The sequence below is a fragment of the Mus musculus genome, chromosome 2 (genome assembly GCF_000001635.26).
Source record: "Mus musculus strain C57BL/6J chromosome 2, GRCm38.p6 C57BL/6J".
In the NCBI taxonomy this organism is placed as follows: domain Eukaryota; kingdom Metazoa; phylum Chordata; class Mammalia; order Rodentia; family Muridae; genus Mus; species Mus musculus.
Window position 1 is genome coordinate 30,866,748 of NC_000068.7, and position 18,935 is coordinate 30,885,682.

General features: G+C 50.7%; 1 protein-coding gene across 2 annotated transcripts in view; it reads left to right on the plus strand.

Annotated features, from left to right (window-relative positions):
• The window catches only part of Prrx2 (paired related homeobox 2), a 36,188-nt gene extending 21,684 nt beyond the window's left edge, over positions 1 to 14,504 (plus strand). Inside the window, exons 2-4 of one of the 2 annotated variants that reach the window (XM_006497806.1) lie at positions 11,663 to 11,844; positions 12,709 to 12,923; positions 14,048 to 14,504. In XM_006497806.1, coding sequence (XP_006497869.1) covers positions 11,663 to 11,844; positions 12,709 to 12,923; positions 14,048 to 14,183 — 533 coding nt within the window. In that variant the 3' untranslated portion in view covers positions 14,184 to 14,504. The remainder of the gene's footprint in view (positions 1 to 11,662; positions 11,845 to 12,708; positions 12,924 to 14,047) is intronic. The other variant, NM_009116.2, reaches the window with a different exon arrangement.
• The last annotated feature ends 4,431 nt before the right edge of the window (positions 14,505 to 18,935 follow it).

Below are 18,935 nucleotides of genomic sequence, written 5' to 3' on the forward strand. Positions count from 1 at the left end.
TGCTTATGGGAGTGCCGAGGACCCTAAAGCAGCCACACTGGAAAGTCTTCACGCAGTAATGATGATGACTTCCCAAAGCTTCATAGATAGAGGACACACACACACTTAACCTCCTCCAATCTATGTACTCTCTGACCTTTTGGAGCCCCTGCCCCAGGGCCATGTGCTATTACTGCAAAATTGCATACAAATGTCTGGGACGATAGACTGGACCATTCAGGTGAGGGTCCAGTGACCTTACTCCTCCTGTGAGGCACTGTCAACGGCCAACAAGCCTAGCCTAGTCACTTGTAAGATGGTGGCAATTTAACTTGAAGGAACAGTGGCATTTGAATGGGTTCAACAACACCTTCAGATAAATAAATATGCTAACCAGAGAGTTCTCTGACACAGACACTGTTTTAAGAACAGCAAGTATATATTAATCCATCCCCTTGTATTGGGGGGTGGGTGGAGGGATTCCTGCTGTCCTCTTTGCTAGGCTGAAGCTCAGGACACTCACTCCTGGTCTTCCAGCAGGGAGTAAATCTGGGATTTGAACCCCACAGCTTAGCCCAAGTATCCAGCATTTCTCTCCAGTGAGCTTGGTGACGCCTCCTCAGACTTCTGTGGGCTAGCTCATCCTGAACAGCTGGCCATGAGAAAAGGCTGGAGGTGGGGATGTGGGTGGAAGGCCTTCAATCAGACAGTTGGTCTTGACAAGCCAGCGGAAGGAAGAAGCGATGGAATGCTTTTCCTTTTACACAAGAGAAAAATCTGGAAACAACCTAAGTGTCCATGGAGAGGGATGCACTGGTTAAGCCAATATGGCGTCTCCACTGCGAAATGATGTCATTGATGGCAGGGACTGTGAAGAGGCTAGGACACCTGGCAGGGGTGGGGTGGGGATTGTGTAAGGAACCTGGGTCAGCCTAGCTCCACGCCACTTGCTTTGAGAAGTCTGATGTCCTCCTTGTCACCTTGAACCAACTCCATGAGATGTTAAGATAAAAGTTGACAGAGTAAGACACATGCACTCCTCGGTCCCAGGCCTGTGAGCACGCCCTAGAGACCATGGTCCCCATCCCTAGTAAGGAGCCTGTGGCTCAGAAAAGAGAGCTAGCAGCAAAGCCAGGTCTTGAATGCAGCCATTGAACTTGACATGTGGTACCCACTGCGTGGCTACAGGGCAGTGGCGGTGGCGGGGGGGGGGGGGGGCGGTAATCCTCACATATGCGGTAAGAAGATTCATGTTAGCTGTGTGGCAAGGGACACAGGACAGGAAGCATATGAAGCAAATAAGTATTTACTGTGGCGAGCGATGTATAGAGAGGAGCCACCATTGTCAGTCATTGTTTCTTCTTTAAAAAGAAAATTTGGTCTCTAGAGCCCCTCTCTGTTGCTTTCTGTAATAACGGAAACTTCTTTCTCGATCCTGTATGGACCTAGCCACAGGTGGCTGCTAAGGCCGTGAGACATGGCCTGTTCTGAAGCAGAGGAATGAGGTTTGCAGTCTTTGTTTTCAATTAATAATTAACTAATTAAAATGTATTAGGTTTATTCATTTTACGTGTGAATATTTTGCCTACATGTATGTATGTCCATGTGCACTCTTGATGGCCAGAGCGTGGTGCTGAATCTCCTGGAAACTGGAGAATGGTTTCGAGACACCATGTAGGTGCAGAGAATCGAACCCAGGTTTTCTGCAAACAGGAGTAACAAGTGCTCTTAACTGCTGAGCCATCCCTCTGGCCCCAGTAAAAAGCAAAGAGACCAGAAGAGAGCATGGGATCCCTGGAGCTATAAGTTGCCAATGGGTGCTAGGAACCAATGTCTGGTTCTCTGGGAGAGCAGCAAATACTCCTAGGAGACAAGCTGTAGTATGTTTTGTCTTCATGTAGCCCAGGTTGGCCCCAAACCCCCTGTGTCACTGAGGATGGTTTTGAACTCCTAATTCTGCCTCTGCCTCCTGAGTTCTGAGATCACAGGTGTGCACAGATATACCCAGCTTTCATGCTTCCTTCCCTTGAGTCAATTAGAGTTCATCCTCAAGTGGATGGAGCAGCAAGCCTGAAGATCCTCCTCTCTCTACCCTGGACAGCCCTGTGGTGACAGCCATGAGAAGCCACTTGCAGCGTTCTACCTGGGGGCTGGGAACTGAACTTAAGTTCTCATGCTTGGCACAGCGAGCATTCTTCCTCACTCATCTGTCTCCCCGGCCCCAGTGATTGCTGCTGCTTCTCCCCCTCTCTTCCCTCCCCCTCCCCTCCCCTCCCCCCTCCCCCTCCTCCCCCTCCCCTCCCTCTTCCTCCTCCCCCTCCTCCTTCTTCTTCTTCTTCTTCTTTTGTTTTTGGTCTTTGAGGCATTTTATCTCTGTGTAGCCTTGGCTGCCCTGGAACTCACTCTGTAGACCAGGCTGGCCCCTAACTCATAGAAATCCACCTGCCTCTGCCTGCTGAGTGCTAAGACTAAAGGCATGTACCACCACACTCTGCTCAAAGGTTTGGTTTTGTTTTTGCTTTTGTTTTTGACAAAGAAAATAACACTGGTAGAAGCCAATGTTGTGGGTGCCCCTTGGGAGAATCTGGAAGGTTTAATGTGAGCCCTCCTGTGGAAGGCCTGAGTCACAGCTGGGAAAGCTGCTTTAAGAGTAGACAGAGTCAGACCTAGGACATAGCTCAGTTGGAAGAGTGCTAGCCAGACACTCACAAAGCCCTGATCCATCTGTGGCTTCACATAAATCAGTGCATGCCTGCAATCCCAGCACAGGGGAGGTGGAGACAAGAGTACTAGAAATTCCAGGTCATCTGCTGCATGATGGAGGGCATCCTGGGCCACATGAGACCCTGCCTCTAAAGGGAAGACTGAAACCAGTGTGGTGGCGCACGCCTTTAATCCCAGCACTCAAGAGGCAGAAGCAGGCAGATCTGAGAGGTCTAGGCCAGCCTGGTCTACAGAGTGAGTCCAGGACAACCAGGCCTACATAGTGAGGTTTGGTCTCAAAGGGTGAACAAGATGTTCTTGGGAAGCAGAGTGCCCTGTTCCTGTGCCTCGAGTCGTAAACCCAGCATTACCAGGAGGCCGAATGACGAAACGGATCAGGGGAGCATTTCCTAGAGCTGCCTAGGTGGCTGTCTTGTAAGGCTGTGACTGGGAACAAGTCAGAGACGTTGGGAAATAGCTTCTTCAGATTCTGTGCATCCTCCCTGTAGATGCCCGGGCCCTGGATAGAACTCTGAATCCTTTGGTTACTAGCCACTCGACAGATGAAAACTGAATAAGATCCTGTCGGGCAGCAGGCATGGGGGAATAAAGGGGGTGGGTGTCTGGCTGTGTGAAGCTATGGATTTAATCCTCGTGGGTGGGGGCTGGGGGGTGATGGACAGGGGGCAGTCCGAGGTTTCTGGGCCTCACGGAGGCCAGAGATAACAGGTTCCCAGTCTCAGACATCCCAGATGCTACTGGACACCCATAAAGAGCTGAGAACAAAGTGGGGACCTTCGACAGTGGCTCGGTCAGCCCCAGGGCCAAAAGGAGAGGGCAGGGGGAGAAGGGGCTCTGGGTGGTTCCCATGCGGGCAAGAATCCTTGGTCTGGTCCGTGGCTGGAGTGTAGGAAGGCCTTCAGGTTGGATGCGGCTCTTTAGGGGAAAGCCTATTTCATCGTTCAAGCACAGTGGGTCTTGATGAGGAGAAACAGTGTATGGTTTTAGAGCTTTGTTGTAGAAAGAGAGCCATGACCATGTGGAGGGAAAGGAGGGGGAAAAGGGGAGCTAAAGATGAGAGTAAGAAAGGTGAGAGCTTAAGAGAGAAAGGAAGGGCCAAGCAACCCCTTTTATAGTGGGCTGGCTATTCTGCAGTTGCAGGATAGCTGTGGGGAGGAACATACCTGGCTATTGTCAGGTAACTGTGAGGGTGGAGTCTAGTTAGAATGCCAGGAGCTTGGGACATTGTCTGTGTGACTTATAGTCACAGAATTATGGAGTTGGGGGTCTCTGGGAATGTGGCTCACTGTTCTGTCACTTGAAGAGTTTTCTACTGGGTCTCTGGAGCAAGCCTCACTCGACCAAAACAGGCTGCCTTTCACGGTCCCACAAGATCCCAGTGCTGTGTGGCCTGGGTTCGTCACATTACCTCTCTGATCCTCCCCAACCCATACTGCAAACTGGGTTTAACAGTGAGGCCTTCCACACTTTAGGAAAGGCTCATAACCCAGCATCAAGAGAGCAACGAGACTGGAGGAGGTGAGAGCCAAAAACCAGGGCTGAGGAACAATCCAATCCTGACCACAGGCCCCCTGCTGCGGGAAGGCAGGGGCACAAAGTCTTGCTGGAGACAGCTCTTGGAGCCTCGCCTAGCAGGGCTGGGCCAAGCTTGCAAAGCAAATTTTCCGCCTTGTAGGGACTCACAACTGGGTCATGGAAACCTCCAGCCTTGCTTTGGAGCTTGGTCTCTGGGAGGGCAGGGCTATCCAACGGTCAGGGTCACAGCAGGTCCCACCGGCCTGGGATGGGAGGACAGAGCGGGGTTGGGGGACGGAAGGATGGGGTCCTGGGAGGACCTGGGTGGGATCCTTAGTCATGCTCTTGATGGGATGCAAACAGGTCTTCCTGGGGAGAAGGAAGTGGGGGAGGGATCTCGGATGCATCCCCACACTCAGCTTCCAGGAAAGCCCTGGCTGCCTGAGGAGAATGTGGGAACAGTATTCTTTCCAGAAGACAGGAGGGATACACGACCTTCGAAGGGGGTTTTCCTAGCCCAGGGCACTCAGTAGCCAATTTTTCTCCTTCTTGGATGCTTTGGAGGGGGCAACATTTATTGTCTTGATGACTGCTGGGCCCTGGCTCAATTTCCAGGCCATAATTCATCTTTCTTCAACCCACCCTGGTACAGAGATTGGGGATAGTATAGTTTTTTTTTTCTTTTTTCTTTTTTTTTTTTTTTTTTTTTTGTTTTTTCGAGACAGGGTTTCTTTGTGTAGCCCTGGCTGTCCTGGAACTCACTCTGTAGACCAGGCTGGCCTCGAACTCAGAAATTCGCCTCCCTCTGCCCCCCAAGTGCTGGGATTAAAGGTGTGCGCCACTGTCGCCAGGCTTAGTTTTGTATTCTTGAGTGTTCAGGAAAATAGAGCTTGGGGCGCCATTCTCTTGGGGAAAGTCCTTGGTCAAGCCAAGCCTCAGTTTCCCCATCTGCAAATAAGGGTCTTTGCTGATGACCTCTAAGACCTCTTTGGACTCCGAGTCCTTTAAAAGATGAGTTGTGGAACAGGGACCCTGCAGCTGGCTTTGGATTTTCTCAAACTAAGCCTAGCCAGGCATATGGCTTGTGCCTATAACCCCTGAGTAAGGCAGGAGGATTGCCATGAGTTGGAGGCCCGTTTGCGCTTTAGTGGGAGACCCTTCTCAAAAGACAAACAAAGCAAAGCACTGAGCAGGAGAACCAGCTCAGGGGTTAGAGCGCTCACTGCTCTCCCAGAGGACCTGAGTTCAAGCCCAGCGTCTGTATCTGTAGGCTCACAACATCCCGAAACTCTGGCTCCAAGAATTCAGACACTCTCATCTGATCTCTGTGGACATCCGCACACATGACACACACATACACACCTTTACAGGTAAAATAGGTATTAACAAAACAACTGAAGCTGGGTCTAGGTGGTGCACGCCTTTAATTCTAGCACTTGGGAGACAGAGGCAGGCAGATCTGAGTTTAAGGACAGTCTGGTCTACAGAGTGAGTTCCAGGACAGCTAGGGCTACACAGTGAGATCCTGTTTCAAAAAGAGACAGACAGACAGACAGACTGACTGACTGACTGACCAACCAAAAAAGCTGGATGTGGTGGTTCACAGGTTTGTAATTCCAACCCTCGTTGCAAACTAAGTTTGAGGCCATCCTGGACTAACAGAGACCCTACCCAAAAGAAGCAAACAGAGAAAAACAACAAAACCCAACACAAAATTAGATCGCCCTGGTGTCTGGTCCAGCTTCAGCTCACTCTCCTGCTGTCTGTGTTCTGCAGAGGCCCCAGGCCTCACAGGGGAGAGGAAAGCCCCCAGGGCCCCCTTGGGCCTCTGTGTCCTGGTCTGGAGGCAGTTAGCAGGCAATGCCAGCCCTTGTTAAAATGTAGGTCCTTTGCTAAATTGGCAACTGGCCATCAGCCTTAGATTAAAACCAGACCGAAGCCATGAGCCCCTTGTCAGACTGGATTTGCAGCTGGGTAGCCCCTGCCCCGCAGCCTCCTCCGTTCCCTTGTACTTCAGGCGCCTCAACTTCCACAGCTTAGAACTGGGAGCGAATGGAGTCACAGGAATGGAGACCAAGCTGCCCACCTGTGTGAGCAGGAACACTTGGCTCTGGTGTGCTGAGGCCTGAGAAGCCATCAGCCTGGGGACCTGAGGGACTTGTGACCACCAGTGCCTCACAGGAAACTCCGAGCCTGAGAGACCATTTTGTGTGCCTGCTCTTTTTTTGTGCTTGAGAATAGCATGCGGGTGTTCTCTGCTGAGAGCGGCATCCCTGTCCCCTCAGTCCCTGAAACCTTGCCTCTCTGAAGCTCTGGCTTTGCCTTTGACAAAGCATTGCTTAGCCTGCCATGCCTCAGTTTCCCCACAGATAAGATTGCACCATGCGGGCTGGCGAGATGGCTCAACGGATAAGAGCACTGACTGCTCTTCCAAAGGTCCTGAGTTCAAATCCCAGCATCCACATGGTGGCTCACAACCACCTGAAATGAGATCTGACGCCCTCTTCTGGTGTGTCTGAAGACAGCTACAGTGTACTTACATACAATAAATAAATCTTAAAAAAAAAAGATTGCACCATGCGTAGCCAGGGAAGGACTGATGTGAGGTTAAAGGAGTTGACCTACTGTTCCCACTTTGTAGCTGTGCTTCCTAGGGCAGGGAGTGGTTGTAAGGCCTGCATAGCCGAACCATACCCTAGTGATGGGCCGGAGACGCAGTCTAGGATTCCCCTCCCTCTTTGGCCAACCGTCCTTTCTTCTCTCCTTATTATTTTTTAGTTTCTTGAGACAAAAATGTCCCGATTTAGGCTGCCCCCAAACATACTCTATAGCCCAGGATGGCTTTGAACTTCTGACCCTCCAACCTCTCCTTTCCTGATGCTGGGATGACCTGTGTGCACAACCATGCCCAGTTTAAGTGGTAGCGGGAACGGGCCCCTGGGCTTCACCTGTGCTAAGTAACACTGCTATTGAGCCACACCCAGCTCACCAGCCCTCTTCCTTCTGATGGAGCACTCTCCCTTCCTGCTCAATTTGTAGCACCCAGGGCCAAAGATGTGGCTTTCTTCTCTAGGGGCCATTCAAATGAACTCTGGTCGCTACCAAGGACTCCTGAAACCTCAGCCAAGTCCCACACTCTATGGCACCCCCATTCCTGCCTGCTCTATCCTTTGTCATGATAAGTTCTACATATAGTTCTTGTAGCCCCGGATCCCCTCCTCTGAGAAAGGGCTCGTGTTAATTTGTTAAATCCGAGTCAAGGCCCCAGGGACCGGTGGTTTATTTTTCTGATCATGTTGGCAGAGATCATGGGGGTTGGAGCCTTTTTGGTCAGAATGAATGCTAATTAATAAAAGTTATTTATTTGTGTTGGAGCTCGCCACAGCCCAGGGTCAGGCACAAATGACTGTTTGCAGAGTCCATGGCTTTTGAGAAAGGATAGATGGACGGGCCGAGTTTATTTGTCTTCTGAAGAATTTTCAGCTAATTCCCTCAGGGATATTTAGACCCTTAAATTACGTGGACTAAGAAAAGCGGTGGGCATAGGAAGGGGAGAGGAACACTTGAATTGTTTGGCAGCGAGCAGGGCTTTTAAATGCCTTTGGGTCTCAGTCAGCCAAATAAATGTCATGTGCTCCTGTCACTGTGTCATTGTGATGCTATTGGGAACGGTGTCACTTCGGTTATAAGAGACCAAAGGCCCAGCAAGCCTCCGGGTCTCCACACAGTCTCTGCAGAGCAGTGGAGCAGTGGGAGCCAACGGGAGTGACTGGGGCTTTGCAGTTTCTGTTTGCGCACTCCTTTGCTTTATTCTGTTGTCTGTTCTTGGGGGTGGATTCAGGGCCCTATTCGTGCTTGAATTCTAACCTCTTACGTTTCCTTTAGAGTCAGATTCTCACTAACTTGCCCGGGCTGATCTTGAACTCACTCTGTAGCCGAAGCTGGCTTTGAATTTATGGTCTTTCGAGATGATCTTTAAACGTGTTAATCACATGTGATAAGAGGCCCAGCCATTGCCTTTATATTTAATGGGGGAAAGGGGAGCAGAGAGTGGTCTGGGAACCAAAGGAGACTGTGCACAGCTCTCCTGGGATGCAGCCCACCCAGTGAGTACCATCCACATTGAGGGCAGCAGGATGAGACAGGACCGGCACGCCAGTGACCTGGGGCTTGGAGAACATTTATTTATTTTCCAAATACTTGAAGCCAAACGTGGAGCCCAGAGGGAATCCCTGTTCTCAGGAGGCAGAGCAGGAACCTGTAACAGCAGCCCTCACTGGGCCAGTGCTGTGGGCTCATGGTTGTACCGTCTGTGGTCCGCTCCTGGGCTTGGCAGTGGCTGAGTCCCGGGTCCATCCACCACTGTACTAGAGAGGTCCAGAGGACCAGGCTGTCATACAGAGCAGGAGGGCTCATTTGTTGAGCAATAGCTGTCAGTGCTCTTGCGCTGAGGACTCATGTCATCTTGTCCAAGAGCAAGCTGCTTTCCCCAAGCTCCCATTATGAAGATTTCCTTTAGCAAGACTGCCCAAATCTGTCGTGGAGGCTCTGAGAGCTGCCCCAGGCAATGTCACCAAGCCCGGGAGTGAGATAGCCAATGGGAGGGACCCCAGAAGGATGGAGCTACCAAGTCTTTCAGCAGGCAAGGGCCCCAACTCCAAATGCATAGCCTCGAAAGAGCCTAGAGCCTCAGTTTCCCGGAGTATCAAGTGGCTCGGCACCTCACAGCCATGCTGGACTTCCATGAAAGGTTCTAGGATCATTTCTGGCCTAGACTGGTTTTGCTGGAGTGTTTGGCATCCAACTATCCTGCTGTCATGACCCTGGAGGGGGGGGGATGACTAAAGCCCCTGGGGGGGAACCCTGCTGGCATGGGGAAGAGCCTGGGCCTTTGAGAGTCTTTGATGGGAGTCACTGCTGCCAGCACCAGTGTATCTGGCCCAAGAGCCATTGTTTCTTCCCACTGCTGTTCAGTGAGGCGAAACCTGGAAAAAAAAAACCAGTTTTCATTTAAACACCCCCAGTTTCCAATTGCTCAGGAACTTCCCGAAAAACTCTCCTTTTTTGGCTGAAATGCCTCCTGCATTGGGTGTGTGCCCAAGTGGCGTTGCCTGAAGGAGGGCGGAAGTCAGCCCTAGGGATGGCTCATGTTCCACAGGCGTCCATCTCCACTTCTGGGCTCTTGCTCACCACCTGACTTGCAGCGCCCGGCCTTAGTTATTTTGGTTTAGGATTTCTTTCCCATCAAGAGGTAGAGTGGGGGAGGGGAGGGGTGAAGTGGGGGCGAGGTGGAGTGGGGGTGGAGGTGGGGATGGGGACATTCCCAGGCACCAGGCACACTCATCCATCTTAGCCTTTTCTCCTAAGACCAGACAGGGGTGTGGAGTGACAAGGAAGCAGGGGGAGGGGACAGGTGACAAGGCCAGTGTGCACCAGCCATTCTGGCTGGCTCTCCCCTTACATTTGGCTCATGTTTGCAAGTTTTTCCCAAAGAGGGGAAACTCTGAGTGTAAGCTCATCTGATATGCCAGGGTCCCTCAGCCTAGCTCCTGCTGCCATTTTAGAACAGAGTGCCTGGACAGGGGGATGGGGGTAGGGGAGCACTCTGACGGATGTGCTGGAGCAGGTCCTTAACTCCAGTCACACCAGTGAGAAAAAAGTCTGCAGGGCTGGGCTGTGGCTCAGTGGTGAGTGCTTGGCCAGCATGGGGCCTGGTTCTATCCCCAGGAGTAAACAAATAAATAAAGGGAAAGTGGGATTAGGGGCCCCGGTGTGGGGGCATGCTTCTCTAATCCCGGCACTCAGGTGGAGTTCCAGGGCAGCCTGGGCTACACAGAGAAACCCCCCCTGTGTGTGTGTGTGTGTGTGTGTGTGTGTGTGTGTGTGTGTGTAGTTGGGTGGATATGCATGCACCATACTGCTCCCGTGGAGGTCAGAAGACATCTTTCAGGGAGTCAGCTCTTCCACGCAACAGCAGTGGGCCACGTCTAACGTGTACTCATTGGCCAGAACTCCCACCTCTAGGAATCTGCAGCACACGTGAACAGCAAAAAAACAAACAACAACAACAACAACAAAAAATAAAAACACACACAAAAAAAAAACCTTCTGATTTACTATGGGGCAACTTATTGAAGATTCTTTTAGCTTCCAAAGATTCGAAATGCACCAAGTGTCTACTATGAGGGTCCTTTAACAGTCTGCAGCACAGTTGTGTGGGGACTAAGCGCTAGGGCCCATTCACTAACTGAGTGAATGAGCCCTGGAAAGTTTGTTACACAGGGAAAACATGGATAGCGCAAACGACACCCTGAAATGAGAGAGGAAACACTACACATATTGTGTTATACTTGAAAAGACAATACTGGACCAGGGTTAGTGCAACAATTAATTTAAAAACTGGTTTCTGCAGATAGAGGGAGGGACGGGAGGGAAAGCAGAGTCAAGTGTGCAGAACAGAGCTGGAAGGCTCCAGAATCTTAGTAAGTAAAACAGACCACTCAAAGCCACAGCACACAGGGCATGGCTGTGTGCTTGTTGACTCTTAAATGCTGTATTTTGCAGTCTTATAAACCGAGGGGCATGAGTTGGAGGGACCTGGGTCCTTTGCTCTGCTTCATCCCCTCCTGTGTCAACTGGACAGGGCATCATGGCAAGTGGTGTGTCCTAGCTATTGAAGCACACATTTGAGAAGCTGGGTATTGGCTCAGTGGGTAAAGTCCCTGCTAGGCAAGCATGAGGACCTGAGTTCAGATCCCCAGCACCCATGTGGAAAGCCACATGCACCACGGGGGTCTGGGTGGAGACAAGACAGGCAGATCCTGGGCACAGGGTGGAGACAGGCAGATCCTGGGGACAGGGTGGAGACAGGCAGATCCTGGGGCTTGGGGGGGCCACAAAGTCTGTCTAGCTCTAGTTCAGAGAAAGACACTGTCTCAAATGAATAATGAGTGGGTGGATGGGTGGGTGGGTAGATGGATGGATGGGTAGGTGGGTAGGTAGATGGACAAGTAGGTGGGTGGGTGGGTGGGTGGGTGGGTGGATGGATGGATGGATGGATGGATGGATGGATGGACGGGTGGGTGGATGAGTGGATAGATGGACAAGTGGATGGGTGGGTGGATGGATGGATATATGGATAGGTAGATGGGTGGATAAATTGGCAGGTGGCTGGATATATGGGTGGCTGGATACTTGGATGGGCAGACAGATTGGCAGGTGGGTGAGTTAGATGGATAGACCAAAGATGAGCTAAGAGGACACGTTCCTACCCCTAGGTCCAAGGCTACCTGAAGAAGGAGACTCAGGAAAGCCAGTGTAAAAGGAGCAGATGGCTGATCCTATGGATGTCACTGGACAGCGCCACAGGGACCCCCATAGGGCACAGGGAACATTGTGTACACAGTGCAGCCTCTGTACTGACTGACCCTCCACCTTTCCTCAGGTGACTGTCCCAGCCCCGGCCGTGGCACCAAACGAAAGAAGAAGCAGCGCCGGAATCGAACCACATTCAACAGCAGCCAGCTGCAGGCGCTGGAGCGTGTATTTGAGCGCACACACTACCCTGACGCCTTTGTGCGTGAAGAGCTAGCTCGCCGTGTCAACCTCAGTGAGGCACGTGTCCAAGTAAGTGGGGTCCACCCAGAGGCTCCCAAGGAGCCCACATCCAGGCTGGTGACCCGTGGTGACCCAAGGACAGGCACTTGCCAGTGGAGACAGTTAGCTCAGAGCACCTGGAGCCAGGACAGTGAAGTTCAGATGGAAACCTCACAAACAGTGTCTAACCCTGCAAATGAGTAGCTCATCTCCAGTGCAGGCTATGCTGTGGTTCAGGGAGCCGATGCTTATGTAAAAATATAGAGCCAGGGTGGGAGACGGCCCAGTGGGTAAGTGCTTGCCATGGCGGGAGGTCCTGGGTTCAGATTCCCAGCACCCGTGTAAAAAGCTGAGAGGGGGCAGCGTGCACCCGCAGTGCTGGGGAGGTGGAGACAAGAGGACCCTGGGGGATTTTTGGCAGCCAGTCTAGAACAGGCAAGCTCAAGGCTCAGTGATACTCTTTCTCAATAAATAAAATAAAACAAACAAATAAATAGAAAAAGACAACGTGGAGGGAAATAAAGATGCACACTACTGACCGCTGACCACTGATTGCCGCACACCCACAGATGTAAGTGTGTGCATATGAATATGTGCACGTACACACAGCACACACACACACTGCTAGGACCTTAGAGCCATGCTGAGTGGGAAGCTTTTGAGAAAGCTCTACTTTGTGTGTCCCTTCTAACCACAGGACCAGAGGGCTCACCTGTCCATTGGGCTGTTTTTGGTTTTTATGTGTTGGACTTCCCAGCACGTAACGCAGGCACTATTGACCACCCCCATTCTAAAGGAAGGGTCAGGAGAGGGTCAGAAAATGAAGCCACCAGCCCAGGTCCGGGGTGGCACCAGTGTGTTCCCAAATTCACAAGGATGTCGGTCTCCTCAAAGTCCACCAGACCCTGCTCGCCACACTCTCCCTCTCAGGTCTGGTTCCAGAACCGCCGTGCCAAGTTTCGCCGGAATGAACGTGCCATGCTGGCTACCCGCTCTGCCTCGTTGCTCAAGTCTTATGGCCAGGAGGCGGCCATTGAACAGCCTGTGGCCCCCCGACCTACCACGATGAGCCCAGATTATCTATCCTGGCCAGCATCCTCCCCCTACAGGTGAGAGTGGGGGACTCCTTTGTATCAACAAGTGCAATTAGACACACCCCCATGGGATCTTTAAGGCTACCGCTCTGGGGAGCTGTAGAGAGTTGAATGGTGTATGGATGAGTGTGTGTTTACATGACAGTGCGTGTGGGTATTCAAGAGCCTGCATGTGAGTGCTCACGTACACACGGGATCATAAGCGTGTGTATGTCCACATGAGCATTGATATGCATGTCTATATGTACACACAGCGGGGAAGCCAGGCCTGTCTGGAGAAGAGCAAAGTGGGTTCCACGCTGAGATAGCTAGAAAGCTGTAGGAAGAGTTTCAGGCTAGACCCAGCGCTCTTTGTCCATCTCCAGACGGGAAACAGAGTCTGGGAGTACTGAGGGCAAGTCTTTCTGTCCTGTGGTTCTGGCAAGGTCCAGGGCCATGCAGAGGAGTGGCATTGTTGAGATAGATAGATAGATAGATAGATAGATAGATAGATAGATAGATAGATAGATAGATAGATAGAAAGAATAAAGTAAAAAAAGCTCCTTCCTTGGGCTGGAAATACTCACGTGGTATACTGAGTTACATGTAAGCAAGCACTCATACATATAAATAAAACATAAGATTAATCTTAAAAAATAATGGCTCCCTCCAAGATGGCCAGGAGGGAAAGACAGATTGCTAATTGGGCCACCAGATCTTATAGCTTCCAGAGTTCTGTCTCCTCACCAGTATAGCAGGCTCTGTGGGAGCTGTGAGCCTTGGGAGGGGGTATTGTGGGCCCCCTGGATCTCCAACCCCCTTCCCTGACCTATTCTCACCCAGAAGCGCTTGGTCACAGAGTAGTACTAGGGTACTGGGCACATGTCCCACTCTCAGGAGGGTCACAATCCAGAGAGGAATGTCTATAAATAAATGGTAAACATCCCACGCTGTAGCCTGGGCCATCCTCCTGCCTCAGCACTAGAGGTGTTGGGATTATAGTGGTGTCCACTGGTGAGGCTCTTTTGACCAAGTGCTATGTCTGGAAGCTTGTCTCCTCCCCCAACCCTGCAACCCTGGCCTGGGCTACCCTGAGCTCATCAGGGGAAGTAAGACTAGCCAGACCCACCAACTGGGACCTGTGTTTCCTGTCTCCCCAGCTCCGTGCCTCCCTATAGCCCCGGAGGTTCAAGTCCTGCAACTCCTGGAGTCAACATGGCCAACAGCATCGCCAGCCTTCGCCTCAAGGCCAAAGAGTTCAGCCTACACCACAGCCAGGTGCCCACAGTGAACTGACTGTGCATTGGGTCCAGCTTCCTCCCTGGCCCAATGGCAGACTGCAGCAAAGGCAGTAGCCTTGTCTGTCTCTGTCCTCAGACAAACTGGGCAGCCTCTCCCGTGCCTTTTCTCCATCACAGCTTCCTGAGTTCCAGAGGCCTGTTGGGTGCTGGAAGCAGTTGAACAAGTCACTGCTATGGTGGCTGAGATTGTGGCCTAAGGCCCCTGGAGTGGCCTGGCCAGAAGGCGGAGCTGGAGTCCGCCAAGGAACTCACTTACTTATGTATTAAAACCAAAAAGCTTTTGTCTTTAAGGAATAAAACCATTTTTCGTAAGCTCCACGAGGCTTCAGAAGGGCAAGACGGGTGCTCCCAGAGGGTGCTCCCAGAGGATGCCAGGCAGGACCTGGGTGGCCTGAATTCTAGCCCTCCTGGTAGACAGAAGTCTAACAGCAACACTTGGCCTGGGCTGGCTCATTCGGCAGCCACAGTGGGGCTCGCAGCCTGCACGCCTGACAAGTGCTTTGGGTGTGGTCCTCCTGCAGGAGGAAGGGCAAAAGGCTTCTTTAGGAGTCTTGCTGGATGGTGGCCAGGGCACATCCCTTTCACTCCATGGGGGTGTGGAAGAGGGGTGACCATTCCTAGAGTGTGGAGAGGGGTGCAGGGATTAGACTCTTGCTGCTGAGCATGTGGAAGTGTGGCGTCCACGGAGGGTACCCTAGTTTCTTTTCTAGTTGATGGGACGAAATATGCTGGCAAAAAGCAACTGAAGGGAGAAAGGATTTATATTAGCTCATCATTCCAGGAGACAGCCAGCACTGTGGAGAAGTCAAGGTGCCAGGATCTTGCATCAGCTGGTCACATCCACAGTTAAGAGCAGAGAGGGACACCACATGTATGTTAGAGTCCCCACCCCCAAGCGTAGGGAATGGTGTTGCCCACAATGGGTGGGTCTTCTCACATCTTTTTGTTTGTTTGTTTGTTTTTGGTTTTGTTTTGTTTTTTGAGACAGGGTCTCTCTGTATAGCCCTGGCTGTCCTGGAACTTACTCTGTAGACCAGGCTGGCCTTGAACTCAGAAATCTGCCTGCCTCTGCCTCCCAAGTGCTGGGATTAAAGGCGTGTGCCACCACGCCCGGCTTTCTCACATCATTTAATGTAATCAAGACAGTCTGCCACAGTCTGCCACAGGCAACCTGATCCAGAAAACACCTCATGAGACTTTTCTCCGTAGGTGATTCCATATTATATCAAGTTGATAATTTAAACTGAGCATTACGTGGCTAGAAAGACGGCTCTGTAGTTAAGATCACTTGTTGCTCTTCCAGAGGAGCTGAGTTTAATTCCCAGAACACACTGAGCTGCTTACAATCTTCCATCATTCCAGCTCCAGGAGACCCAATGCTCTCTTCAGACTTCTGTGGGCATCTGAACTCATTTGACATATGCAAAAGAGATACACAGTCTTTTCTTTTTCAATTATTTTATCATTTATTTACACTCCAGTCATTGCTCCCCTCCCGATCCCCCCTTCCACTGTTCCTCATCCCATTCCTCCTCCCCCTTGCCTCTGAGAGGGTGCTCCCATCCAGGCTTCCCCCTTCCCTGGAACCTCAAGTCTCTCAAGGATTAAGTACATCTTCTCCCACTGAGGCCAGACCATGCAGACCTCTGCTATATATGTGCTGGCTGCCTCAGACCAGCCCATATACGCTACCTGGTTGGTGGCTCAGTATCTGAGAGATCTCAGTTGTCTGGGTTAATTGAAACTGCTGGTCTTCCTATGGGGTCACCCTCCCGTTCAGCTTCTTCAGTCTTTCCCCTAATTCAACCATAGGGGTCCCCGACTTCAGTCCAATGGTTGGGTGTAGGTATCTGCCTCTGTCTCAGTCATCGCTGGTAGAGCCTCTCAGGGGACAACCATGCCAGACTCATGTCTGTAAGCACATCATAGCATTAGTAATAGTGTCAGGTTGGGCTGGTGAGATGGCTCAGTGGGTAAGAGCACCCGACTGCTCTTCCGAAGGTCCAGATTTCAAATCCCAGCAACCACATGGTGGCTCACAACCATCCGTAACGAGATCTGACTCCCTCTTCTGGAGTGTCTGAAGACAGCTACAGTGTATTTACATATAATCAATAAATAAATCTTAAAAAAAAAAAAGTAATAGTGTCAGGCCTTGGTGTCCTCCAATGAGATGGATCCCAAGTCAGGCTGGTCATTGGACTGCCTTTCCTTCCATCTCTTCTCCATTTTTGTCCCTGCAGTTCTTTATTTGGGTCAGAAATTTTGACTGTGGGATTGAGGGCCTCCCTCTACTTGAGGTCCTGTCTGCTAACTACTGGAGGTGGACTCTTTAAGTTGCCTCTCCCCAGTGTTGGACATTTTGGCTAAGGTCACCCCCACTGAGTCTCTGGTACTTTCTAAGGGTTCCCCCACTTCCCACCCAACCCCAAGGCTGCTTATTTCTATTCATTCTCCTGGTCTTCTGGTCTTCTCCTATGCCCTCCCCTCTATACCTGATCTGTTCCCCTTTTCCCTCCCCATCCCCTCTCCCATCCAGGTTTCTCCCTCCCTCTGCCTCCCATGAATATTTTCTTCCCCCTTCTAAGTGGGATTAAAGCATTCTCACTTGGGCCTTTCTGCTAGTTACACTTCTTTTGGTTTTTCAAGACAGGGTTTCTCTGTGTAGCCCTGGCTGTCCTGGAACTCACTTTGTAGACCAGGCTGGCCTCGAACTCAGAAATATACCTGCTTCTGCCTCCCAAGTGCTGGGATTAAAGACATGCACCACCACCGCCTGGCTTGCTAGTTAAACTTCTTACAGTCTATGGGTTGTATGCTAGGCATTGTGTTCTTTTTGGCTAATATCCACTTATCGGTGATTATATACCATGCATGTCCTTTTGGGTCTGAGTTACCTCATTCAGAATGATATTTTCTAGTTCCATCCATTTGCCTGCAAAATTCACAATGTCCTCATTTTTAATAGCTGAATAGTATTCCACGTTGTAATGAACCATATTTTCTGTATCCATTCGTCAGTGGAGGGACATCTGGATTGTTTCCAGCTTCTGGCTATCACAGATAAGGCTGCCATGAATGTGGTGGAGCACAGATCCTTGTGGCATGGTGTGGCATTATTTGGGTATATGCCCAAGAATCGGTATAGTTGAGTCTTCAGGTAGAACTATTTCCAATTTTCTGAGGAACCGACATATTGATTTCCAGAGTGACTGTACCAGCTTGCAATCCCACCAGCAATGGAGGTGTGTTCCTCTTTCTCCACAACCTCACCAGCATGTGGAGATACACATTCTTTTTTTTTTTTTTTTTTTCCGAGACAGGTTTCTCTGTAGCCCTGGCTGTCCTGGAACTCACTTTGTAGACCAGGCTGGCCTCGAACTCAGAAATATACCTGCTTCTGCCTCCCAAGTGCTGGGATTAAAAGTGTGCGCCACCACACATTCTTATACATTAAAAAAAATTGTTTTGGGGCTGGAGAGATGGTTCAGTGGTTAAGAGCACTGACTGCTCTGCCAGAGGTCCTGAGTTCAATTCCCAGCAACCACATGGTGGCTCACAACCATCTCTAATGGGCATCCGATGCTATCTTGTGGTGTGTCTGAAGACAGCGATAGTGTACCCTCATACTTGAAATAAATAAATAAATCTTTTTAAAAAGATTGTTTTGAGCCTTGAAAAAAATCACCACTGCTCTGAGATCTTAGGCAGACTCACAGCACAGAACTGACAGCTGAGGCCATTAACAGGCTTTATCCCATTCACAGACAGAAGTGGGGTGACAGAAGCCACGTGCCACCAGCCAGTGTCATCATTTAGGAGGGTCTGCAGACAAGGAAAGTCGATGAAACCTCCCTGCCCCATGCAATCCCAGGGAGAGTACAGCCTTGCAGCTAAAAGACATCCGAGGACAACCCTAAAAGCAAGACGGCTGGCCGTTCTCCATCAGGATGACCTGCCCAGCAGTGGCAGGTCAAGCTGCCCTCCAGGACACTGGCATAGCCTATCTAGATGTGCTTCCTGCACTGGCCTGGTTTCCCCATAGCTGCACCTCTAGCTCACATTCCAGGAAGCACAGCACTTTAGACTGCCTATTCTTATGCAAAGGGCACACTGGGGTTCAGGGGGACCTTGACCTCCAGATCTTCTAGCTTCACTTCCTGAGTGGTGGACATGTACCACCACACTCATGGGCATCACCTGGGTTGTTTTGTTTGGTTTCTGTGTGTATGAACACGTGCACACATACACACATGTGAGTGTAGTGCCCAAAGAAGCCAGAAGAGGGCATCAGATTCCCAAGCCATTGGAGTTATTATTCAGTAAACTGCCCGATACAGGTGCAGGGAACCAAATATCCAACCTCTAAAAGAGCAACAAGCACTGTTAACCACTGAGCCATCCCTATATCCCCTGGGCATCAATGTTTGTTTAAAAGGTACTGGAAGGTTGGGTGTGGCTCTGTTGGCAGATTGTTTGCCTAGTGTGCACAAAGCCCTGGGCTCCATCTCTACCACCTAACAGTAGACATGATAGCAGATATTCCATCTTTCTATTTTAAATTTTTAAATTTTATTTTTATTTATATGTATTGTATGTTGCCTGCTGTGTGTGCATGGTGGAGCTGCAGGTGCCTGTGAAGGCCAGAAGAGGGCGTCAGTTCCCCTGGAACTGGAAATTTCAGCAGTTGTGAGCAACCTGATGTGGGGGTTTGGAACCTGGGCTCTCTGCAAGAGCAGCAGATGTC